The sequence below is a fragment of the Amphibalanus amphitrite genome, unplaced genomic scaffold, assembly GCF_019059575.1.
Source record: "Amphibalanus amphitrite isolate SeventyFive unplaced genomic scaffold, NRLGWU_Aamphi_draft 000319F_arrow, whole genome shotgun sequence".
Lineage (NCBI taxonomy): Eukaryota > Metazoa > Arthropoda > Thecostraca > Balanomorpha > Balanidae > Amphibalanus > Amphibalanus amphitrite.
In genome coordinates, this window is record NW_024881814.1 from 438,325 (window position 1) to 463,846 (window position 25,522).

Sequence of the window (25,522 nt, forward strand, 5' to 3'; positions counted from 1 at the left end):
CGGCCTGTAACGCTTTTGAGAGGCTTATATCTCAGCAACCGCTGGACCGATTGGCCTGCGGTCTTTTTTGTTGGGTAGCCCCATCCCTTCTACCCCGTAATTGACTACTTTTGATACATCTCAGCAGGGCTGCGGAGTCGGAGTCGGAGTCGGAGTCGGAGTCGGTCGGAGTCGACAGTTGTGACCGGAGTCGGAGTCGGAGTCGGAGTCGGAGTCGATTTTAGAAACCCGAGCCGGAGTCGGAGTCGGAGTCACCGAAAATCTGTCGACTCCGCAGCCCTGCTAGGTCTGCGGAGTCGGAGTCGGGAGTTGGAGTCGGTCGGAGTCGACAATTCTGCCCGGAGTCGGAGTCGGAGTCGGAGCTGGTTTTTGAAAGCCGGAGTCGGAGTCGGAGTCGGAGTCGCCGAAAATCCATCGACTCCGCAGCCCTGCATCTCAGTGACCGTCGTGGCACGTGCCACGTGAAAAGTCAAGGGTGTTCAAGCTGTTTTGCAAAAGTAGTGATTTTGAGAGGCTCATATCTCAGCAGCCGCTTGGGCGATTGACTTGCGGTAATTTTTGTAGGGTAGCAGCATCCCTTCTACCCAAAATAGGATAGTCTCGATGCATGTAGGTCACCCCCAGTGCGCGTGCAAAATACAACAATAAGAGGTGCCAAATTTGTTCCCATTTCAGTAACTCGGTAATTACTGGGGCAATTTCGCTGAAACTTGGCATACAGGTAGGCACCCACCAGGCAATGCATTCCCATGTGTTGCGGTTAGGGTGCTACTGCACGTGCGCACGTGCAGGGGGCGTTTCCAGATCTCGAGAACGGCTGGGCCGATTGCGCTCAAATTTGGTACACGGTTGGGGACCAGTTAGTAGGGTGCCGTGCAAAAGTCATTTTGGACCCCGTTTGCACGTGCGCACGTGCAGAATGCCGCTTCCAGATCTCAGGAACGGCTGGGCCGATTGCGTTCAAATTTGGCACACCGCTAGCGACCGGTTAGAAGGGTGCTTTGCGCAAGCCCGTTGGAAGCACCCTCTCGCCCTTCCGCACGTGCAGGGCTCACTATCTCGCTCGCTCGTTCTTGGCCCAAAAGGCGTTTTACTGGTATTAGTAGTAAAGTAAAATTTTGCATAGTACATGCAACTGAACTATGCAATATGTATTTCAGGCTGGAATGGCATATGGCTAGGAATAAATAACACAAATACAATCACAAATATCAACAAGAATGAATCCAATTCAGACATACGTGGGCAAAAACTCGTAAAACTAGGATCAACTGATACCAATTTGCATTTATCTTGCCACTAAATACCATCGTACTAGCCAGTTGGACAAAATCCATAAAAAATGGCCTACATTCATTCCTATAGCACAGCCGGATGCTTTAAATAGTACGAGACTTTTTTACAGTAGATGCACCCGATCTTACCAATACCGTAAGCCAATGGCCAATCACCAATTGTGTCACATGCAGCCGAAACAAAATAAGAATAAGGTGCGATTGCTTCGCCCTGTATCACACACAAAGGTTAGACAAACTCCATCCCCAACCGCCGCCCCCGGCACACACGGCAATTCACCACAATGTGAATGTAACAGCTCCCACACCCAGACTTCCTGTTCTTAATTCCTTTCAGCCACGATCGGCACTCGTTTGCGGGCTACGATTGGATATTGCCTGAGACTGAATGTTCCCAGTCATCTGTTTAGCTCGACTTTCTCACCATTATTCTGCAGCCTCCACCGACTGACAGTATCGCGTATACCTACGCTTCTTTCACGTCGGTAATTCTAGCATCTAACAAAACTTAAGAATCACGACAGTTGTCTTATATGTACCCAGTACCCACCCCCTTCACAACATTGCCCTCTAAATAACCACCCCCACCCCACCTGACGTCGCCCTCAGAGCAGGATTTTGTACTTGACCTGGCGCGGCACACGACTGACCACCAGTCGGCCGTCGTAGCTGAGCGACGCATACGTCCAGGGGTCGGCCGACGACCACTCGGCGGCATACACAGAGTCCTCGTGCTCCTCACAGCAGGCCAGCTGACCGTCCGCCAGCTGAGCCCTGTGACGTCATAGACACGTCATAAGACGGTAGGAAACAAAGCGGCAGCCGAGCCCTGTCCATGGTTAGGTAACGCCAGTAGCACGCTAGATAACGGTACGGTGTCAACGTCCAGCAAGTGAAAAGCAAAAGCAAAATTATTGTATTTAAATAAATGGCTTAGATAAAGAAACGAAAAGAAAAAAGGGCGTTTTACAAACTATCATATCAAGGAAAAATACCACCTCCCGGCTTAATCCACTATCTTTTTTAGCCAGTCCGGTACAGACTTCCCTGCCCTCGACCTCCTCCTTCCGCGCAAACCCTGGAGCCCACCGGGGGAACGCCGGACACTACCGCGCCTTCTCTGTCTCCACGGGGCCTAAAAACCCACTCGGAGTGTGCAGTCCCTTCCCTCATTTCCCTCGCCCCATGTGAAAAGCAATCAGTAGCTAACCAAAACCTACGGCCGAACGGGAGCTGTCCGAACGGGATTTTCTCCTAGTTCCCAATAACTAACTGCTAGCAGACCAAACTGTTCCCTCAAATTTCCCAACCTTCCCCTAGTCCTCCCGGCTCCCCTTTTATGGACCCTGAACGTTACATTCTCCCTGTTACCCACCCAGAGTGCGCCAATGCCCTCCCCACCTCCCTGTAACTTAGCCGGAGTGCGAGACGCACCTACCCTATAATCTCCCTTCAACCCTCCCGCAGGCAGGACGCCCCATACCCTATAATCTCCCTGTACCCACCCTGACTGCGCCGGTCCTTCGTCGTCGTCATCCAGCAGGTGGCCGTACGGCTCGGAGCTCAGTGACGCCGCTGACGTCAGCAGCACGCGCCAGTCACTCGATGACGTAAGCACCAGCTGATCGTGGAAGTGGTTGAAACGCACGCGCCACACCCTGGTAGGTAGAAGTGTGGGCGTTAGCAGGGAGGATGTTTTGGAGAAAGGCGGATACAGGAATCACATTTTGTATCACTTTTACAGATATGGCTAATTTGATGTTTCGTTTTATTTCAATAAATCAGTTACACATATTTGGTCGGCGTTCTTAGATCAAATCCATACGATTCATGAGCGTCTTGGGGTGTTTGACTCATTTCACCCACATACTCTTCTCCTCAGGTGTTAAACGTTTTAAAGAGACGTCGCTGTCTTACCAGTGTGAATGATCGACGAGCACCTTGAGGGGAGCTGTCGGCTTGCGGATGTCCCAGAACTTGACCCTGCAGTCGTCCCCGCACGTCGCAAGGTAGTACTGCTTGTTCGGGTTAAAGTCCAGGTCTCTGACGGTCGAAAGCAGATGTTTCAGGATCGATAATGCCAAAAATCACGTTCTTATTGGCGTGCTAATAGATTTATGAAAGGCTGCATTTATAAAAGAAGTGTTTTCAGTCAAGGAATAAATAAATGCCCCATATTTTGATGAAACATTATCAAAAAATTGATGGTGTGATGTATAAGCAATTTTGTTTAGTTTACATGCTGAGTACGTACTTATTTGTGCGCATCATTGTGATAATGCACGAATTCATGCACATGCCATAATTGTTTAAATAACGACCACAGCTTCCCACGGCGACGAGCCTCTGGTGCCTCACCTAACCAGCTGTGCGTCGGCGTTCTCGACGGTCCAGGCCTGCTGGCCGCAGCGCAGGTCGAAGCCACGCACGTGCGTGTCACAGGCGGCCGCCACCTGACTGCAGCACTGGTGGGGGTTCCATCGAGCGCCTTTGAGGGCCGACTGCGCCCGGCCCGGGCACGGGATCTCACTGGATACCTGCCGGGGGGGGGGGGGGGGAGGTGGGGATAGTCAGTGTGACGTATGTGGCGAGTATTCCGTCGATTAGGTTGGATAAACTAATGTGTTTTAGATACGAATATGAAACAGCACTAACGTAGGTTATGATTTTCCGGAACCCATGGCAATAAACTAAAACACACAATTTTACTTTATTGCGAGGTAACTTTTCAACGTTTCCCAGCAAATTATTGTTCACGTTTAAGTGTTCTTGCACGTCCCACAAACACAATAAATCTCACACCAATAACAGGGCGATAAATCTGAGTCGCCTCACTCACCGCGGCTGCGCCTCGTCCGGTGTCGAGGTCCCAGACGGTCAGCTGGTGCTCGCCGACTCCCAGCAGCTGAGAGCCGTCCATCAGCTGCCACTGCACGCTACTGATGTCCTCCTGAGGCAGACGAGCAGAGGACGTGACGTCATATGGGGGATAGAAGTGTGGTCACACGGGGACACAGGTGAGCTGCTGAGGTGACATCACACGGAAACGCGAAATTATGGAGGGAAGCGGAGAAAGAGACATGACATCAGAAAAAGTCTAGGAGGAAAGAAAAACGAAAGAGTCGTTAGAAAGGGAACAGAGTAACACGCATGACGTTGCATGACAGACAGCCCAAAAATAGTCGGCAGTCCGAGAGGGGTTATAAATATACAACAGACACGGCTCATCGAATCCAATGACGAATAAGGAGAACGGCCATCGGGATTATGCTTAACTACTTCACTACAAAATGCGCTGAATTACTGTAGTCTGCCTTACTGTGGCTGCACCCCTCAATCTGTCCCAATTTCCTCGAACGCTCACAGCCCCGCCTACCTGCGCCTGCAGCCCCGCCCACCTGCGCCCACAGCCCCGCCTACCTTCGCCCGCAGCCCCTACTACATTCGCCCACAGCCCCGCCCACCTGCGCCTGCAGCTCGAGCAGCTGCGTCAGCGCCGGTGCGCCGGTGTCGTCCTCAGAGTCCTCGGGCGGCAGCGACCAGACGGCGGCGGCCAGGCGGCTCGAGCCCTCCTCCAGCCGGCCGAAACACGAGCTGAAGTGGCGCCGGTCGGTGGGCGAGCACGCCAGGTGCCACACCTCGCCGGCAGGGTGCGAAAAAACCTGAGAGGGGGGAGGGGAGGGGCGTTAGTGTGGTGAGGGTGGTAAATAGGGGGATGGTTGGCGAGTGGTAGAATGGAATACAGGCGAGTTTTACCGCTGTGATTAGTGAGATGCTAGGCAACTGAGGAAAACCGTAAAAAAAGAACGAAAACATAGGAGACGAGACGAGTGTATGGCGTTGGTCTCTTCTACCAGGCAAATGAATGAATGAATGACTGAATCTATCAATCAACCATTGAATGAGCATTGAGCAAATAAATGAAAGGCAACTGAATAAATGGACAACTAAAATGACCGAATGCTTCATCATGTTAAAAGATAATTAAACAAATAATCATTTATTTACCCCGCGTTCGATGTCTCTCGGACGACGAAGATTCTACGTCGTCCGGCCAATCCCGTCCAAGCGGGGGCTCGGCTGCGGTTATGGAACGTGATAGGCCGGACGGCGTAGAATCTTCGCCGTCCGAGAGACATCGAACGCGGGTTAAAAATTCACGAAAGAATGAATAAATGAAGCATGAATGAAAGAGCAACACATAATACAATGTTGTAATACAGATATATTCATAAACAAAGAAATTGGAGTCGCAAAGGCAAAATATAATCCACTTCGGTGCATAATTCAAACAGCAAGGCGAAATGCACGGGTCAGCCCACCCAGGGTATACCTACTGAGAGACCACCAGCCCACCTGTTTATTGAGTGCTCCTGTGTCCTCATCAAGGTGCAGCAGGTGAATCTGGTTGGTGTACTTGAGCGACCGAGTGCCCACCATAAACAGCACGTCATCGGTGCCTCCCTGGACGGCCGCCAGCGCGCGCGACTGTCGACAGCGGAGCACCGCCATACAGAGACGTCAATCAGGGCAAATCGTCAGTGGATGATAATTAGAAACAATAATTACGATGGCAATACATGACCAAGGGGCATAGTCCATTGTAACAGACAGGTGCAGCATATAGCAAAACATTATAATTACGATGTGTTCAAACGCTTAGGTAATCAAAACCACCGCTGAAAGTTCACTCGTTACGAGATAGCAAACAGTAACGTGCCGAACGGTCCTTCGCAGTGGCGATGTCACAAAAATGATACCCAACTTTTTATTTACCTGGAACTCCAGACCGTAGATAACGGGCGCGTCATCCTCCATCCTCTAAAAGACAAATTATAGCTTCGGAACTTTCAACCTCAATCTGGTTATTCAAACCTGTCCTGAAAAATAGCAGTCATCGTCATCGTTGTGGTCATGATGCAGGTTGAAGCAAAAGACATCCAACCATTCAACGGCAACACCACGGCATCCAATGTAGGTAAATTGCTCGACGAATCAGTAATCACAGACAACTTGAGTAACTATCATTGCAATTGCATCACGAAAAACCTTCCACAAGTGTCCAATGCGAAAGCCAGGCATCGCTAAACCGTTCACTGGCGAACCGCACACCCCACGTGAATTCCACCGATGAAAAGCACCACAACGTCAGCAAACTGGCAGCACGCCGATGGAAAACAGACAGCGAACGGCGCTCCAGCTAGCGTTCGGTGACCTTGCAAGGTCATGACCGCTGTCCTTTGCCTGGGTCAGTCACGTGACTGACCGCCGCCGGCGCTCGGCGGGGGTCAGTCTCGTATCGGCGGACCAGCGGAACGGCGCGGCGGTCTGCTGGTCTCGTCGGCCCGGGTGCGACCGTTTACCTCAACGGTAGGTATTTATCGTTAAAATGGTAGGGTTTCGCTATTGGTGAGGCATGCCCATTGGCCATGAATAATAGGGTCCAGAAAAAGCCTATCCTAACGGCTTACAGTGTTGGTAAGTGGTAACAAACCTACAGATTCTTTGAGAATAAAAGACGTCCAAGCCAATTAAAGTATTCACCCGCACCGGGCCGGGGGGGGGGGGGGATTTTAACACACCCCCAGACCCCCTGCTGTTTCTAGCACAGCTATTTGCTTATGAAAAAAGCTAAGCTTTCTGGATATGGATTGCTTTTCCATGCGTTTTTCTAGCTAGGTATCATAGTTCCTGAGATAAGGGCATGTTTTCTGATAAATATAATGACATTTGCAAATTTTGACCTTTGATGACCTCTGATGACCCCAATTTTGCTCTAAGATGAAAAATGACTGAAATACTTTCAAACGTATGCATTGAGAGCTATCGACTGCTTTTTACCGCGTCTTTCTAGCCCTCTTAGTTTTTTAGTTAAAGGTGGGTGGTAAGATATGCCCCCCCCCCCACTATAGCAAAGTTGGCTGAGACCGTCACTGGGCCTGGGGCGCGGGTTAAAATGCTGTTAAAAACTGTTTATCACTGCTTTGGTCTTTAATTCTAATGACATGCTGACTTCAAGCAGTCAGCCAAGCCAATCTTCAGATCAAGATTCAGAAGTGGCTCAGCCCTACAACTTACAAGCTTGCACACTTAGACTCCAAATGAACTGTGCCAGAAACCCTTGAAACTGGTTTCATTGAAACACAAAAATAAATGTGAACAGAACCATTTACAAGATTTAAACCTCGGTAACACTGAAAACCAATTTTCCCTCAATCTTCTTGTTGACACTGCCAGAAGTACCATGGACAAAATTTAGGCATTCATTTACCATTCGGAACTTAATATTGATACAAGCAAAGGCTATTATATTTCAATGATAATTATTAGGCCATTCCTGAGATGCAGAAACCACCCTGAGGCCTGATGGCTGACCTGAGTGGCCTGTATCAAACTGTGGCCTGATAACGACTGCCGGCTTTAGCATGCGACTCAAAATTTAATAACAAAAATAGGTGCTTTAATAAAAATATGGAGCAGGTATGAAAAACGTACCTAAAATAAATTTCATAAAAATGTCAAAATTGAAATGCCGTGAAAAGAACACTACCATACAAATCCCGTGCCAATCATCACAACCGTTGCAGAAAAAATGATATCGTCAATGAAAAGACTCTGAAAATTTTCATTTCTTACCAGGTATTCCGTAAAAGAAGCTACCTGTAATTAAAAAAAAAATATGAAACCAACTGAAACGACACCACCCCACGCACTGCTTGTGTTACTCGTCGGCACGGTATATCTCGTCGGTTTTGAAAAAGTTGCGCTAGATTGAGCCACAAGAACTAGTGCCATATGAAGAGAATTTCACTTTTCCTTTATAATGCTTTATTTTAGAGGAAAAGTATAGGTTTTTGGGATGACTTCAGCACGCATGTAAATTTTGTGTAGAGGAAAAGTGAAGGAAATATCAATTTGCTAGGAAGAAGTGAAAGTATTTATCCTGCAGCATTGGTTGAGCACGCAGGCACCGGACAGGGAGGACGTCAAATGTGTGAACTGTGGACTGAAGGCCTTGCGATGCATTTTTTGGTAAATGATGGATAATAGATCCGTAGTGTGAATACTGAATGTATACATTGACGACTGTATATCAATACTGATACCAATACTGGTCGGTGCTGTGAAGCAATGTTTCAGGCTCCCACTTCAACTTATTCCCTGAGGTGAAGCCCTCTCGTCAGCCACTTCAACTTGTGGAGCAGTATAACTCAAAAGCCAAGAGTTAGATGTTCTCAGTTTATATAGGAGCATTTGGATTTAGCAGTATGTTCCAGGCTGGGGTTCCTTGCCTATATGGATTCAGTCATTATCTTGCCAGACTGCAATTTGCCTAAAGCCTATGGTAATTTCAATTGCATCTTGCATGTGCGAACGGGCACTCCGTGGGTGTGCAGGCACCTTATTCACCTTATGCAGATGTGTAGAATGTTGCCAAGGGAGCTATACCGGGCTTTGCAAAAGTTCTGTTACACTTTCTTTTTCTTCATTTTGAGGGGTTTACAGGTCTGGGCCAAACGTTTCGGCGATATCAGTTGAAAATTCTGCTTATTAGAGACATGGTACCATAACGAATTTAACTTTCTTTTGCAGTTATATCAAAATGGAGGCCAAGAGAATAGAGATAGCCGATTTGCTCCGCGCGCAGCATACCAAAGCTTTCATTGTCAAGCACCTGAAAGTCAGTCGGATGACCGTCCACAGAGTTGCGGACAGGCTCAAGAGCGGAGAAGGTCTCAAAGATCGACCCCGTACCGGCAGACCTCGAGTAGTGAGCCGACTGGCCGTAAAACGGGCATTCGAACGCAACCCAAGGCTGAAAATGACTGAGGTCGCGAAACGCAAGAAGACTTCGGTCGCCACGGTGTCCAGGGCCGTCAAGAACCAGGGTGGAAAGAGCCTACGACTCCTGGAAGGGCCTCTGCTCACTGCCCGAATGCGGGAGCAGCGCCGCGACCGCTGTCAGCGCCTGCTCAGCGACCTGAAGAGCAACGTAAAACGCGTCCTCATCTTCTCTGATGAGAAAACCTTCACGGTTGACCCGGTCGTGAACAAGCAGAACGACCGCGTCGTCACCTTTGGGAACGATGTTTCCGAGGTCCGCCGCGTGTCAAAGACCAAACATCCGGCCTCCGTGATGATGCAACTCTGTGGACGGTCATCCGACTGACTTTCAGGTGCTTGGCAAAGAAAGCTTTGGTATGCTGCGCGCGGAGCAAAGCGGCTATCTCTATTCTCTTGGCCTCCATTTTGATATAACTGCAAAAGAAGGTTAAATTCGTCATGGTACCATGTCTCTAATAAGCAGAATTTTCAATTGATATCGCCGAAACGTTTGGCCCAGACCTGTAAACCCCTCAAAATTAAGAAAAAGAAAGTGTAACAGAACTTTTGCAAAGCCCGGTATGTGCACATTTAATGATTTACTAAAATGAAACTAAGGTTATGTCAGCCTCTGGCCATACATTTTAGTCATTTGTGACTGCAAAAAAATGTGTTCATTCTAGGTGGCTATAGTTTTTTTTCTTCTCTACTTTTCTAGCTCTCAATATTCAGGCCCTTTTTATTTAATGAATATTTTAAGAATATCAGTTAAATAAAACGGAAAGTCAGGCCAAAATGTCATGCTTTGATGCATTAGCAGGATTTAATTTATTTATTTGAAATCAGAAAGACTTGTTTTGATTTTCATTTCCATAAACCTATGCAATTTGGACATGCATGACTCAGAGGTCATCAATTAATAGTTCATTAGGTGATAAACTGATTTTAACTTATCCATGCAGCAGAGTTATCATTTCTTATTGTACCGGCAGTAGAATCCATCAGGCATAAAAGCTAACCCGCGCCCCGCTGGGGAGGGGGGGGGGGGCAGGATCTGTCCCCTCCCGTTTTTCGCCAATAACTTCTAAACGCGTTACGCCAGCGACGTCAAACTTTCAGTACCTTATCATACATCGATTTGACACGTTCCCTGAAAATTTGAGCGAAATCCATATGAAAGTTTTTGAGAAAATGACGTTTTAGTGACGTCATGTTCGCAATTTTCGCCTAAAAAACGGCAAAATTTCAAACGCCGCTAACATCTTCATTTTTAAAGGAATCAAGACGTAACAAAAAGATTATACGTGATTCTACTTTGTCTATCAAATGGCTATCTCGGTTTTTTGAAATTTTTGGATTTTGGCCCAAATGTTTTCAAAAACTGACTTGGGGAAAATAATTATAAAATCCGAAATTTTGAGTGAATCGAAAAAAACGAAATATATGTCAGAGAACTGGTCTATGTGCACCTACATACCAATTTTTAGAAGAATCGGTTCAAAAATGTGGGAGTTATTCAAAATTTTATGACTCACGAGTCACGACACACACAATTTTCGAAAAATGAATTTTTTGGAAGTTCTAGACCTCGTACGGAAACAAAAATAGCACCATTCGATACGCCGTGAAAAACTGCTTCAGATAGACACCTTTTTAGGCCTTAACAACTAGCTTCAAAATTTGATCTCACTTGACCTGACCTTGACCTGACCTCGACCTGAAATTCATCCAGATGTGGTCCATATCACTTATTGAGTGTGCCTATTGAATTATATGAATAAAATGACCCATAAAACATGTGTCGCACATCAACATGTCCTTTTCTATATTTCGTTTTTGGTGACCTGACCTGACCTTGACGCTTGACCTTTGCATAATATTGTATGCAACGAATATTGTCTTGGTAGCCTAAGAACACGTTTTGGGCAATCAGTCTCAGTCCATTCTTCGGCAACTACGGTGCAAGGCCGATACTGTAGAAACTTGCATTTTGTACCCTTGACCTGACCTTGACCTGACCTCTGACCTACTTCAGCAAAAAATTTGGGCTCTTAAGATCCGCCTTGTTGAGAGCTTTTGATTGCCGTTTTCCCCGTCTTTCTACGACCATCGGTTCGGAAGTTAGACGGGGGGGGGGGCAGAAATCAGAATTCTGCCCCCCCCCCCCTCCCAGCAGGGCGCGTATGGCTGAATAGCCCAGCGGGGCGCGGGTTAAAACTCAAATTTGTTGATCCTCTTTGTTTCCATAGTAAATCACCATATGCTTATTGCTTACCTGTGTTGTCGGTTCATTGCTCAGTTCGGATAGGTCTGCATTGAACACTTTTGGTGAGAAACCAGTTTTGAGCTACTCCTGATCTCAATATAGGTACGAGTCTTTGGGATGGAGAGCCTCTGGCCATTAGGAGCAACCATGGCCAGTTGAATTGAGTGAGACTGAAGATTGGCATTGTCCGATTTCGATCGGTGTTTCAAACTCTAATTTCAAACCAATCCTCATTACCTGCCATTGCACGATCGACGACGGCAACCAGCCCCCACAAACAGCCTGCTGGTGTGCTGAGACTATTAATGCATCCGCTCACACATTCAAACAATTTTTTTTTTAATGTAACATTAACACGAACGAAATAAACATTTTCACATTTGATGTTCATGCATTCAATCTACGACTGTCCAGTATCCTTTACGATTTTTTAATTCTTAGCCACAGTGAACAGTGACAATCAGCTGACATTCTCCTGCTTTTCTCGTTGCAGGGCCGATGACGACCAGTCGACCTAGTGACGTCATCAACAGCGGGGCTCGGTGACGGTGCACCGCACCTTCAGTGTCTCCTGGAGCGGCCGCGCGCCATGGCGGGGCTGCGCTGGTGCCTGGTGGTACTCCTAGCGCTTCTGACAGCGCTGGCGTCACTCGGTGATGAGGTGCCCGGGGAGGGCGCGGCCACAGACCACGAGGGGCACGCCAACTGCCAACCTGGTGTCGGCCAGAGAGTGCAGGTCGAGTTCGCCTCCAGCGTCGTGGAGCATGGTACGTGACGTCCGGGTGGCGCTGGGCGCAGGTGTATGTGGCATGTGCTGTCACGATGGTGCTAGGGGCGAAGACGAAGACTGATTATGTAGTGCCGTGAATATAAAGCATGCAAAACAAATTGTAAAGCGTAGGTACAAAACAAGTTGGCACAATTAACTAAAATTAAATTACAGTAGATACCAATAACAAATTAAGGTATCTATCATTGCATAGAGCTTGATATCCAGTAGTGAAGCTTCATAAGCTTACAAGGAACATTTGTCGTATATACCAGTGTTGTATTGAGTCTGATGATGATGCTTGCACGTGAAGTCATGTGGCACCATTTGACGAATGCTCACTGACCTCAGAGTACATTGTGGGCTTCAACAACTACTACACGAAGGAGGCGCGGCGCAACTTCATCACGGCGGCGCTGAACCACTCGGGCGTGGTCCAGTGGAAGATCCTGCCGCGCGACAACCCGGCCAAACACCTGCCCAGCGACTTCGACGTGCTCGAGGTGGGAACTCGGCGCTGATATTTTTCGAAAGACGAGCCTGTGTCTGACTAGTTTCATCGCTAAGCTGTCTGGAAAAGATCCATTCAAATGGAGCTTAACCTCTCAGGCGTTTGAATAGCCTGTGGGGTTTAGTTGGTGCTGAGCTCTTCATGGTTTCGTGAAGAAATAAGCACCGAATAGAAGAAATGAGTTTCCTGTCAGGTGCTTCGTGAGCTAGCCTCGAACCGATGCTCATATATGCTTATGTTGGATCTTGTTCCTCATAGCGTATTCTTCATCTCGCTCACACGTGAAAGAGCTTCTCTTTTTGGCTGTACCGTTTGTTTTTAAGGTTAACAAGTTTTTGCAACTTGCAATGCCGATCAGTGATAAACTTCATTTTTAAATGTGTTTTGTCGTTGCTCGCTATTCAATTCCTATCGATTTGCATTTTGTTGTATTAATTCACTTTCGGTGTAACCATTTCTAATCTACCTCACCCCAAAACTCGAAATCTAAACTTGTCTGCCCCTACCCTATACATGAACCTGACCAGACCCATACGCTGGTCTTACCCCAGATCCGAGAGTCTGACCCGGGCACCGGTCTGGCGGCGCTGGAGCGTCATCCCAACGTGCGCCGGGTCACCCGGCAGCGTCTGGTCGTGCGGACGCTGAAGTTCGTCAGCGTCAACGAGACTGAGCTGGCGAGTGAGGACGCGCCGGAGGCAGACGAGGAGGAAGAGGATGTCGGAGACGCTGCGGAAGAAGGCGCCGAAGAGCCGTTGGAAGGGAGTGAGGAGGGTGACGCCGCTGCGGTGGAGGAGGGGGATGAAGAAGAGGTGGCCAGTGTCAAGTTTCAGCCTCCACGGCGGTCCTTTACGTTGGTGAGTGGAAGAGAAGGATTGGATTGGGATGCAGTGCAGTCTGCAAGTATGTGTTTGTTGCATAGTATTTGGCATTTTTAATTGGTATGCTCCGCCTCCAATGCATGTTATCTCGGTAGTGTGCCTGATATTCCCAATATTTGTTCCAATATCCACCATAATTGATCTATTTGCCATTATGCTTCTGGCGTTTGGTTGTCTCATTAATTGGATAGGCGAATACCTTTTTTTGTCGGGCCACCTTGTAAAACACTTTCTCCATTGCAGGGCAACAAGGCGTTCTGGCATTCGACGGGGCGTCACAACGGCAGGAAGCTACTGAAGGCGGTGCCCCGTCAGGTCACGTCCATACTGCAGGCGGACAGACTCTGGAAACAGTTTGGCTTCACAGGTGGGTAATGGGCCGGCCCAAGGTGAATGGAAATGAGACGAGTCTAGTAGGGTCGCGTAACCGCTTGCGTCAACATCTAGCAAAGTTTTCGATTGAGCGTGGTAATGGAATATGGGAAAAAGACCTCCCGCGCCGGGAATCGAACCCGGGCCTTTTGGGTGAAAGCCAGATATCCTAGCCACTAGACCACGCGGGACCTGGACAAATGGTCTGTTTTGGAGCTATCAAACATAAATATACTTGTATTTGGCTGCTTCCTTTGCCAGCTTGGCCATACGTCGGCCTAGAACTGCTCATGGGTCGTGTTGGGTAAGATGCTACATCTAGCGATAGATGCGTTGATAACTTGATGTCGCTGATGTATTAATTTTGCCGACTCCAGCTTTACCAGGTTTTGTGCACCATGTCCCCCTCCCCTACGACATCTGTTGCTCAACTGATAACTTACCGGCTAACGCTTTGACCTCTGACCCGGTCACCACCCCTCCCCCTGTCGCCAGGCAAAGGCGTCAAGGTGGCCATCTTCGACACGGGCCTGAAGAAGGGCCACCCTCACTTCCGCCGTGTCAAGGAGCGCACCAACTGGACCTCAGAGCGTACCCTGGACGACGCCGTCGGGCACGGCACCTTCGTGACGGGCGTGATCGCCAGCCAGGCCGACTGTCTGGGCTTCGCGCCCGACGCCGAGCTGCACATCTTCCGCATCTTCACCAAGAAGCAGGTTAGTTGGAGCGGAGAGGAGTCCGGGGAACAGGGCAGGCTAGGGTGACAAGGGTTGGGGGCTGGGGAGAGGGGTCGATGGTTCGACGGCAAATAGCGAGAAATTGGACTGATATTGATTTTTAACACGCGAGACTCGAACTTTTCAGAACATGTAGGAATCCATTTATTGCGGTTATGCGTCGCGCATTTTTATGATGTCTCACCTCGCACAATTCTCTTTTAGTCAGAATGTGTATTTGAATGTATAACTCGTGAATTTTCTATCGTTCATCCCAAATAGAACCATCTGAACGTTGCTGATGCAAGGTACTAGCCACTAGTCAGTTATACTAGCCTCACCAGGGCCCAGTGCCTCCATTCTCTAATTGAGGGGAGCGTTTCGACTGCTAGGTGGTGTTGCGGCTGTCCTACCGTCTCTATCCCCGTGCTACACTGACTCCACCCCTCCGGCAGTCGTCGTTCACCTCGTGGTTTTTGGACGCGTTCAACTACGCCATCCTGAAGAAGGTGCACATCCTGAACCTGAGTATCGGCGGGCCCGACTTCACCGACCAGCCGTTCGTGGACAAGGTGTGGGAGATCACCGCTAACGGCATCATCATGGTCTCGGCCATAGGAAACGACGGACCGCTCTACGGGTAAGAGTCGGTGGGGGAAGGGAGAGGAAGAGGGAGAGGGATGGGTGGTGAGATATTGGAGGGGTGCGAAAAGGGGTTCCTTTCCTAGTGTGAGCTATTTGGTAATCAGGCGTGAGGGTCTAATGTCATTAATTTGGTACAAAGTATGATTGATAAGTTCAGACTGGTAAAAGGCATCTCGGTCTTCAATGCCTTTGAAGTGTTCCGTATAGTGTAAGGGATTAATCAGTCCCTGATTTGGGGTTTCAGCCAGTGGAAGGAGCTTGTTCTATGGATTTGCTGTTAAACATATGCACGGCTGGACCGTAAGTGACAATCTTTCCCAGCGGCCATCCGAGCAGCTATCACAACCTGCGCCGTTATTATTCCAGCGATTTTACTCCAGTCGTGTGGGTAGTTCTTGCATGTCTCAGTGTTTTTCCGTGTCCACAGAACACTGAACAATCCGGCCGATCAGCTGGACGTTATAGGTGTGGGCGGTATCAATTTCGAGGACCAGATCGCACGGTTCTCATCGCGAGGAATGACCACATGGGAGCTGCCTGCCGGCTATGGACGGGTATGTAGTCTGTAGAGGTGGGGCCTACGGGCGGGTATGTTACTATGTAGGCATGGGACATTCTTGCCGGATACGGGCGGGTATGTAGAAACTGTTTAGGTTGGGAGCTGCCTGTCTGCAGCTACGGACGGTATGTAGTTAAGGATTAATCTGTAGGCGGCACTGTGGGATCTGGCCAGTAATGTGACCGAGTGTGATAGTTCCAAAATGGGACTTGGGGTAATATTTTCACAAAATGCATGCCTATGTCAATGCTGATAAATGAAGGCACATTTCTTCGAAAGCTGCGAAGCAAGTTTTTGGTTGACTCAAGACAAAAACGAAATCTTGCATCAGCCACGCGTCCTGCACGTCAGTCCTAAGCAGACATTTCTTATCGACGTACTATTGGCACGGTGGCGTTCACCTGTCACATTTCGAAGATCGTTCTACTCTCACCCCTCCCTTGATATGCACATTGTAGCCCTGACAGTGGGACCGACCTCAGACCTCCCTCACTGACCCTGCCCGCAGTGTTACCCCTGTCTGACCCTCCACCCTCCCACTAGGCTCCTCCCTCCCCAGATGAAGCCGGACCTGGCGATCTACGGCTCGGTGGTCCGTGACCCCCCCCCCCCTGTTTGACCTGACCCAACCCCCTCCCCCTCCCTCAGGTGAAGCCGGACCTGGTGACGTATGGCTCAGCGGTGCGCGGAAGCAACGTCGGGGGCGGCTGCAAGACGCTCAGCGGCACCAGCGTCGCCTCTCCGGTAGGTGACGATACATATGTGTTATTCTTGCTCGCAGCATGTTTAAGATGTCATTCGCTCATTCACATTATTCAGCTGACCATTAGTAAGCTTTTGTGATGCTGGCTGACATTGTCACACACGTCACTTGCATTATGGCGTTCCTTTGCCACTAATGGTGATGCTGCATTATTCTACATCACCATATGGATGACGTTTTATTTAAACGAGTTTATTATAGCTGTGCCTAGTTTATTCTTTCGAAACCGTCATATAACTCGACGATGTGTGCCGCATTGCCCCACTGTCCCACGCCCATCTCCCCCACATGACGTGTCTTATGACAGGACGTGGTGGCGGATGCCGTGGCGCTGATTGTCATATTCGTCACACTTTGTGTCATTTGTCTTATCACTGCTATGCCACCTTACAGGTGGTGCAGGTTGCTGTGGCGCTGCTCATATCATATACAATGTGTCACACTATGCGTCGTATGTCTCATCACTGCTATGTCGCCTTACAGGTGGTGGCGGGTGCCGTGGCGCTGCTCATGTCCGCCGTGCTCCACCGCGGCTCCGTCATCAACCCGGCCAGCGTCAAACAGGCTCTGATGGCGTCGGCACGCCGGCTGCCCGGCGTCAGCATGTACGAACAGGGCGCCGGCAAGCTGGATCTCATCAAGGCCCACCACGTGCTGTCGCGCTATAAGCCCCAGGCCAGCCTCAGTCCCAGGTGGGTGCGACAAAACGGGATCGATGGGTGATTGGGTGGGAAAATTGAGCGGCTTTGGTGGGACATTTAATGAGAGACGTGAGTGAAACGCAGTCTAGGTGAGTGGTTTATATGACTGAAGGGCGAGATGTTTACGTAGTTTGGATGAATGATCAAATCAATAAGTGTGAATGCTACGTCTATAATGACTGATAGCATTATGTTATTCTGCGTGTGTTTTGCATGTTGTAATGTCCAGAGTGAAATCGAAAGTCAAATCGGGCCCGCGTGCGCTGTTTTGCGTATTTTTGCTGTCATTTCTCTTATTGATGTTTGAAAGGCATTCTGTCTGTAAAGATCACAATATGTTTTTCTCATTTATATATTTTGAACTTCCCAATCGAATTCCGGAGTATTTTGCTAGCTCACAATTTCCTGCGCATTCGATGAACGAATAAGCTGCGGTTATTGGAATTCCATCGGATAACATCGCCACCGAAATCAATCATTTCTTTCCGTTTGTGGCTCCTCTGCCAATCAACACAGGCACAGATAACAGTAGTACTACTGTTATCTGTGACACAGGTAATAGAAAACAGACGCGTCTGGTAAAAATCGTCTTCTTGGTTCGAATCACAAAGTTTTCGTCTTTATTTGAAATAAACACATCCACGAGGATTCTATGAACAAAACGTATGAAGCATGGTTGCACACTCACCTCTGAACCATTTTGCGAATGTGCTTTATGTCAGCTCTAATGGCGGCGCTCAGTGTCGCGCTTCACCGGCATTTGTGTGTAATGGATGTGCGCTGTTTTCTCCCAGTTGGACGGATTTCGTATGCAGCTCTCGTCTGGGGCAGCTTTCGCGTGGCAAATACGGGACTGGCGCTAAACGCTAGACTGGGTCGCTGATAGCCAGTAATGCAAAACAGGTCCGGGGTACCTTATTTTTAAACACCAACTTTGTATAAAATGTGGTTCAGATATAACTACGTCAGTAGCAGTTTCAATTATCAGCTTCTTTAGTAAAGTCCTGTGACGTTTGTCTACGGGTGCGTAACTCGTAGTTTTGTATTCTATTGGTCGGCTGACAGCGGTTTTTGGCTTGGTGCCTCTCTTTGTACTGTGTTTGATCTGAGTTTCTATCCCAGCAGTTTTATTACTGCACCTGATGAAGTTGAGCGTCAAGAGTGATTATACCGCCAAAGCTGACAGTCGTCCCCCCCCCCCCCCCCGTTCTCTCTCGACAGTTATATCGACCTGACTGAATGTCACTACATGTGGCCGTTCTGCACCCAGCCCCTGTATCACACGGGCATGCCCATCATCGTCAACGTTACCATACTCAACGGTGAGATGCCCCTGAGACTCACGCAGGCGCCGAGTTTATGACTGTTCTTTGTAGCGGGTGGTTTATGTCTGTCACACAAGATAGTGGCTCTGGCGATAATAAACACTCTGTAGAAAAGATTTGTTCTAGCTTACAATTTCGCACAGTCATTACCATGTCATTACAGGTTACCAAATGTGAGATGTCAAAGTACTTCTTGGAATGTTTTGCTGGTAGAAGAGTTGCTGAGAAGACTTGAGTTTGTCTCCTTGCTTCCCCTTCCTTTGCTTTCCATAATATCGTTCTCAGTATGTGACGCGAATGTAACAACTCAGATGAATGACTTTCATCTAGCCACCCTCTTCAGGTTGCTCACTAGTCCTCCATTGTACCCCGGTCTGCCAGGTATGGGCGTCTCTGGCCGCATCATCGAGGGCCCCACGTGGTACCCGTACCCGCGCCAGTACGGCCACCTGCTGCAGATGTCGTTCAGCCACTCTGAGGTCATCTGGCCGTGGTCGGGCTTCCTGGCCGTGTCGATAGCGGTGACAGAGGAGGGCGCCTCGTGGGACGGCCAGGTGCAGGGCCACGTCGAGCTGACCATAGAGTCGCCGCCCGAGGACGGCGACACTGAGCCGCGCCGCTCCACCGTCCGGCTGCCAGTCAAGGCCGTCATCATCGCCACGCCGCCCAGGAGGTAAAGGAAGAGGCCAGAGGGGGATGGCGCGCGAGGGACGGTGGGAGGGTGAGGTGCAATAGGGATATAAGTGCTAGGGTGCTGGGTGTGAGGAGTGATGTTCCCGGGAAGGCGGTCATCATGGCCAATCCGCCCTGGCCCCTGAAGCTGAGAGCGGGTGGGAGGGTGCGTTAGGGAGTGTGATAGGGCCACTGGGTTGGGACATTTCGTGTTTGAGGAAGGTGTGAAGAGGTGGGGGGCGTGGTAAAATGTGATCGCTGAGTGGATTGAGAGGAAAGAATTCAAGGGTAAGAGGTGTCAGGTTTTGCTTGCTATTTGGCTTTGGAAGAAAGGGAAATGTAAGGGTTGGACGGCTGAAGAAGAAGACTGGATTACTGAAGCAGCTGCCAGCTCGTGCGGGTAGGCCAGACTCATGGGTGTGACTTCGACTGGGTAGTCCGGTGTATTTTGTCGCCTTCACTGTATGTGGGGTGCTAAATGCAGGGCTGCGAAAGCCGTTAATGTCTGAAGGGGTTGACGATGTCTTTGTCAACTGGCATGCACTATGCTATAGCGAGTCTGACGTTATCCTAGACGTTGGATATCCGTTTAGACCACGTTGGCGTACCAACACACTAAATTTGGATATGTGCTGCTTACGAAAAATTCCCGGGTTTTCAGTCAAATAGTTTATTCTCAAGACCATAATATGATCTCATTCTTTGAAGGCATCATTATAATGGAATCTTCAATCTGGGATGGTATGATCAAAGCTCGCATATGCAACTCTCCTATTGTCAGAAAGCACGGCGTGTATGCAAACCGTGTGCCCAATCATATTTCATCTTCAAATACAGCAACTGTATCCGTCTGCCAGACTGCCGGAGGCGCTGAGGTGCGTTTGATGTCGTGTTCCCCATTACCCCATATGGACCACCCCTCACGTCCCATCCCATGTACCCCCTCCCCGGTATTACACCCCACCCCTACCGTTCACAGCGTGCGCGTGCTCTGGGACCAGTACCACAACCTGCGCTACCCACCGGGCTACTTCCCACGAGATATTCTGAACACGGTGCACGACCCGCTGGACTGGCTCGGAGACCACATCCATACCAACTTCAGGGTGAGCTGGAGCTTTGGCTCTGCGTGGGACTCTAATGGTTTGGTGAGCTAAACTCAGCATGGATTGTCGAATGCCAAGTGACTTTGATCCTAACCAGTGCGTCTTCGATTTGGACGAGTGTGTATGAGATATATTAGTCGTATGTGGGGTTAAACAGATGTTTTGAACGATGGGCCGGGTTACGGATCGGTTCGTTTGATAGGGATTACGACATGATCTGTGTTGCCGCCTCTATAGCAGTTATCTTTATTGGGATTTGTCAACAGTTTGATGACTGCTCCTAGCGGTATTTTGCTCGTGCCTTCCATACCATTTCTTCCATCACTTTTAAAGTAAATCTTGACTTTCTGACCTCGTGTCATCCCGCAGGACATGTACCAGTCGCTGCGCGCGCACAACTACTACGTGGAGGTCCTCGGGGAGCCCTTCACGTGTTTTGACGCCAAAAACTACGGCACGCTGCTCATTGCCGACCCCGAGGAGGAGTACTTTCCGGAAGAGGTACGTAGGTATTGCTGCGCTGTGCGCTACGAATTTCCAGGATTTGTATCGTTTTTAGATGCTGGGCTGGAGCTCATGCGAAGCCGGGTATCGTGATTGTCCATGCTATTAGAATCATGTCTCACCAGATAGGAAAATTGCTCAAAGACATGCCCTAAGGTTTGATCAAGGACATTGCGAACCTGCTCATAGGACCTGATGTAATTTTCGTTAGTTGCTGACCAGTTGTAATTTTCCTGCTGACCACTACATACCCACTATGAAGCGATACCAGCTGGTATTAATGCCCTTATCCTATCCTATAAGGGCATTAATATCCTATATCCTATTAATGCCCTATCAATTAATGCCCTTGTTTTGACGAAGCCCTCACTCGCGTCTGTCTGACAGGCTGCGAAGCTGCGCCGCGATGTGGACGAGGGACTCTCAGTACTCATTTTCGCCGAGTGGTACAACGTTCCAGTCATGAAGAAAGTCAAGTTCTTTGACGAGAACACAAAGTAAGTCGCCTCGCTGACGCAGCTCAATACCGAGTAAAAACGTTATGTCGGTGGTGTTTATCGTAGATCATTAATGTTTCTTTGTCTTTGGTAACAACAACGTTTAGTGGAGTAGTGTTACGATTAGGTATGGATGGTTTGTTGCAATTTTCTGCAACGTAGCAATTTAGAATGATGATGTCCCATTAACCGTTCGTCATTCGTCGCGTCTTCGCAGTCGTCGTTTCGCGTTAATTCGTTATGCATTTCTGTCTCTCGACTCCAAAACAGCCACTTGACTGTCCCTGTCTGACAGCAATGTCTGCCAGTGTGTTCTGTCCGTCGCCGTCTGATACTGCCACGGTCACTGTCATTGTCACTGTAATTCGTCTGTCAATGTCAAGGTCACTGTCACTGCCTGCCACTGCCACGGTTCGTTCTTGTCCTCAGAGAGTGGTGGATTCCGGATACGGGCGTTGCCAACCTGCCGGCACAGACCGACCTGTAAACACTCTCACTGTCACTGATACATCCCCTGGTGTCCTCAGGGAGTGGTGGATTCCGGACACGGGCGGCGCCAACCTGCCGGCGCTAAACGACCTGCTCGCTGCCTGGGGCATGGCCTTCAGTGACCAGGTGAGACTGCCACGGCGACCTGACAGGGGAGGGATGTGTTCGTTTTCCTCTAATTGTGGTCTATTTGACTGGCTGGCATGTGCCCTGTTGAGCTTTGATGACCTGACTGAGAAGAAAGGCGCGCGTCGGCTGACCTCTGTTGACCTGCCTAAGTTGGTTGTGTTGGGCCCAAAACTGTGATCTCTATGGTGACCTGAGGCCTGTCAAGGTGATGTGTGATGAGCCATACTGAGACTCCTTGAGCGCTTGAGTGGATTTTTAGTATCCTGGCTAGTGGAGGCAGTTACCTTAAAGGCGAACAATGAACATGCTAATGTTGCCAAAAGCAAGGAATCTTCACACACGAGCGAGCGTTTGTCGCTGGTTAATGCGTCTACCGTTGTAAGATTCCACTGAACTTGTATTACCTCACTTCGCTCACTATCCCCAAAGTACCGTACTGGAGCCATTAACTGTCATTGTCGTGAACGACTTTATAACTTGTTCATGAAATAGCAAACCGTTCGAGACTCAATTTACCGCCCAAACTTCCTCCCGGGCGGCCCCATTCAGCCGGGTGGCATAAGTTCCCGGCGAAATTTGTTCTGTCGGAACCAGGCCGGGCCGGCGGCATCAATATTCCTGACACCGGTCGCAGATTCGCTCGGTCGGCCCGTATCCGCCCCCGGGCCTCTGCCCCGCCGCTCCGTCCCTCTGTCTCCCGGGACGCGGAATCGGTGTGTATTAGGAGCCCAATCACCGGCGGCGCGTCGTCCATATCATTAGCGAGGTCACGCGTCAACGCTGTCTCTGGAGTCTCAGTCTCACCCCTCCCCCACCCTACATCCCTCCCATATGCGCGTGTCTGTGAGGATGCTGCCGCCCTCAGTCGATGTTCATCATAGGGTTTGATGTAGGTTTGATGTCAATCTTGATTCTCCCGCGACCTTGAAACAACTGCTGTGCTTTGCAGAATATGCGTATGCTGCGCAGCAACAGCAGAATGCACATGAGCTGAACGCTGAATGGGATGACTTTTGGCTGTGTTGTTAATTAATTGATGAAGAGTTGTTAGTTGTTCGGTGTCAAAGGGCTATTTTTAAAAATAAATTTCCCGTGTATAAATCCAGTCATTTATTGATTGTTCTATCGGACCTGCCACTCAAATTTAACAGCGCCAGCTCTTATCGATTTATATTTAATGCAATGTCTCACACATTCATGGGTACTGAGACTCCCATCCCTCTCACGTATCTCTCTTACTGCTCTATCGTGTCTTACCACTCCTACCTTTTCCCTGACAGGTGGTGGAGGGTGAGTACAAGTTCAACGACCACGACCAGTACTACGCGTCGGGCACGACGCTGGCACGGTTCCCGGCCGAGGGCACCGTCATCCGGCACACACTCAACGATCAGGTGTCAGAGGTGAGCGGCGCGGCTGGCGACAGGAGGCGGGATGCAGTAAAGGCTGCTGTCTAGATGAGTCTGGTCACAGATGAAACGAGCCAAGTGCCTGTGTTCTACATGGTTCATAAGCAGGCAGGCTGGTGTAGGGAACGGTTTGCATGGGCGCGAGGCAAGGTGTTCACTGGATTCTTTGTGCATCTGCATTGGTACAACTACAGTTGAACACAGCGGTGTTGATTGCATTCTATGTTCATAGCACGCACTCAATATCATCAATGTGATTTCACATTATGCTCGGCGGCTGGTGAAAATGCTCGCTGCATTGCCTGACGTTTTGCTCATCCATGACACTCTACCTGTCATTCCTCTCCTAGCCTTGGCGGACCCTGTTGTGACACATATGTGCATTTTGTCTGACAGATCCTGGAGGGCACGAAGCAGACTGTGCCGGACGCGGCCATCCTGGGTCTGTATCAGACCCGCGGCGCGGCCGGGGGCGGGCGCATCGTGCTCTACGGCGATTCTAGCTGCATCGACTCGAACCACAACCAAAAGGGTGAGTTCGGAACAACCGGAGTGGTGAGTCAATCAGAGGGGCGAGTCCGAAACGAGTCCTCGGACAGATACTAACCATAACCAAAATGGTGGGTCCGAATCACCCGGGGAGTCCCATTGGCAGGGAACTCGTCAGGCTACATTGGACCGGAACCTGAAACATAAATCTTAACCATCCGAGAGTCTTAAAACTGATTCTTACAGTTACCTGAAAAGACTGTGTCGCAACTCCTTACCCGCTTGCTTTCAAACACAAACAAGGAAGTCTTCAGACCAACTTTAACCTCAATAGAATGGCGAGATCGGACTTTTTACTTCAAAGGGAGTTTTTCTTCTTCAAAGAGGAGTTCTTCAAAGGTTTTCTGTTCTGTGCCAGTTGTGCCAACAGCGATTCGCATTGTGTATTTCATTGACTCGAGCCATCTACCGAGCTAAGAGAAGGTTGTGATGAAGGTCGTAATGAAAACGTATCTGCTTCTATCTTAGTCTGAAGACAATGTTTTTAAAACAAAACTTTAAAACGCCAAATATTTGCCGGGGAGGGGCTGCAAGTCAGTATTAAGTGCATTTGCCCGTCTTATTGTCGAGCCCTGTTTTGACGACGTCGGACGTTTCTAGTTTTCTTTTTTCCGATGAAAGGCTCTGTTACTGCTTCTTTTCTTTGTTTTTTTTTTTCGCTGAAACATTTAGCTCAATTAACAATAGAAACATTAAATTTGCTATCGATGTTCTCAGTTCCACTTCACATTATTTTTTCTGCCACTAAGCCTCCACTAAATTTCTCAGTTCGTGTACCTCCTCGTCTCCCCTCTCTGTATTCGGGCGAGCTCTCGGCGCCCATAATACAGGCGAGTCGATTTGGACAGCAACAGCCCCCGTGGCGCCCGCTAACTGCCCGCCCGGGGTCCGTTCGAGCCGTGCTGACGGCCGGCCGCACTTTTAATCGGCGCGAGTATTGACTGCCAGCACCCCATAACATGTTGTCTTTGTGTGTGTTTGTGTGCCTTTGTGAACGTATGTTTTACTTAGTTGTATGTATGTTTCATGTGTATTTGTGTCCTTTATGTGTTGATGTTATGTAGAGTTATGTTTGTTTTGTTCATCTCTGTTGTGTATTTTTGTGTGCCTGGGGGCGTCTTTCCACCGCGTTTTCCCGGCTCGTTTGATGTTGACGCGCTAACTGGGCTCTGAGCACTCTGAGACCAAGTTGGTCCGGCGCTGGACGGGCCGATTGTGTCTGAGTGAGATTTGTGGCCGCCGCTCTGGGCCGCGGCCGGTCGGTGGACAATGTTTTTCTGCCGGCGCGGTGGAAGATTGTGGACAGACGGTGGACAGATGGTCGGATGGTGGATGTGCTGTCCGTTCGCTGATTGTGTGCGTTATTGTATGCGTTAGCGTGCTTCCGTGCGGTTATAGGTGTCTGTCGGAACTCGACGTAATAGCTTCATGATTATCATCGTAAGCGATGGTGAGACGCCATTGGCGATGGACTGTAATGTCAATTAGATATCCTTTATTCAATTAGTGGCATACTGTACCATTAGCTTTAGTCACGCAA

The 25,522-nt window shown here is 49.2% G+C and overlaps 2 protein-coding genes and 1 non-coding gene across 7 annotated transcripts in view; 1 reads left to right on the top strand and 2 right to left on the bottom strand.

Annotated features, from left to right (window-relative positions):
• Positions 1–1,136: 1,136 nt before the first annotated feature.
• Positions 1,137–8,049, bottom strand: LOC122388361 (EARP-interacting protein homolog). 3 transcript variants are annotated; one of them, XM_043379394.1, is made up of 9 exons: positions 7,932–8,049; positions 6,072–6,175; positions 5,652–5,783; positions 4,760–4,957; positions 4,135–4,245; positions 3,654–3,832; positions 3,213–3,338; positions 2,801–2,953; positions 1,137–2,069 (listed from the first exon to the last, which is right to left on the bottom strand). In XM_043379394.1, the coding sequence occupies exons 2-9, from the start codon at positions 6,111–6,113 to the stop codon at positions 1,901–1,903; spliced, it is 1,110 nt and encodes a 369-aa protein (XP_043235329.1). In that variant the 5' UTR covers positions 6,114–6,175; positions 7,932–8,049; the 3' UTR covers positions 1,137–1,900. The 3 variants fall into 3 exon arrangements, with proteins under 3 accessions (XP_043235329.1, XP_043235330.1, XP_043235331.1); XM_043379395.1 differs by lacking the exon at positions 7,932–8,049 and adding an exon at positions 6,345–6,485; XM_043379396.1 differs by lacking the exon at positions 7,932–8,049 and adding an exon at positions 6,406–6,442.
• LOC122388360 (membrane-bound transcription factor site-1 protease-like) overlaps positions 6,591–25,522 on the top strand; it is a 33,210-nt gene continuing 14,278 nt past the window's right edge. The window contains exons 1-18 of one of the 3 annotated variants that reach the window (XM_043379391.1): positions 6,591–6,665; positions 11,879–12,152; positions 12,506–12,657; positions 13,217–13,522; positions 13,790–13,913; positions 14,414–14,634; positions 15,090–15,274; positions 15,707–15,833; positions 16,487–16,582; positions 17,085–17,293; positions 18,524–18,624; positions 19,009–19,300; positions 20,279–20,405; positions 20,775–20,906; positions 21,297–21,406; positions 21,934–22,021; positions 23,305–23,427; positions 23,830–23,965. In XM_043379391.1, the coding sequence (XP_043235326.1) occupies positions 11,975–12,152; positions 12,506–12,657; positions 13,217–13,522; positions 13,790–13,913; positions 14,414–14,634; positions 15,090–15,274; positions 15,707–15,833; positions 16,487–16,582; positions 17,085–17,293; positions 18,524–18,624; positions 19,009–19,300; positions 20,279–20,405; positions 20,775–20,906; positions 21,297–21,406; positions 21,934–22,021; positions 23,305–23,427; positions 23,830–23,965 (2,707 nt within the window). In that variant the 5' untranslated portion in view covers positions 6,591–6,665; positions 11,879–11,974. Of the gene's footprint in view, positions 6,666–8,230; positions 8,328–8,623; positions 8,641–11,878; positions 12,153–12,505; positions 12,658–13,216; positions 13,523–13,789; positions 13,914–14,413; positions 14,635–15,089; positions 15,275–15,706; positions 15,834–16,486; positions 16,583–17,084; positions 17,294–18,523; positions 18,625–19,008; positions 19,301–20,278; positions 20,406–20,774; positions 20,907–21,296; positions 21,407–21,933; positions 22,022–23,304; positions 23,428–23,829; positions 23,966–25,522 lie in introns of those variants that run through there. The other 2 variants (XM_043379392.1, XM_043379393.1) reach the window with 2 other exon arrangements.
• On the bottom strand, positions 14,038–14,109 carry Trnae-uuc. The gene has a single exon. It is a non-coding gene; the product is annotated as a tRNA-Glu (tRNA).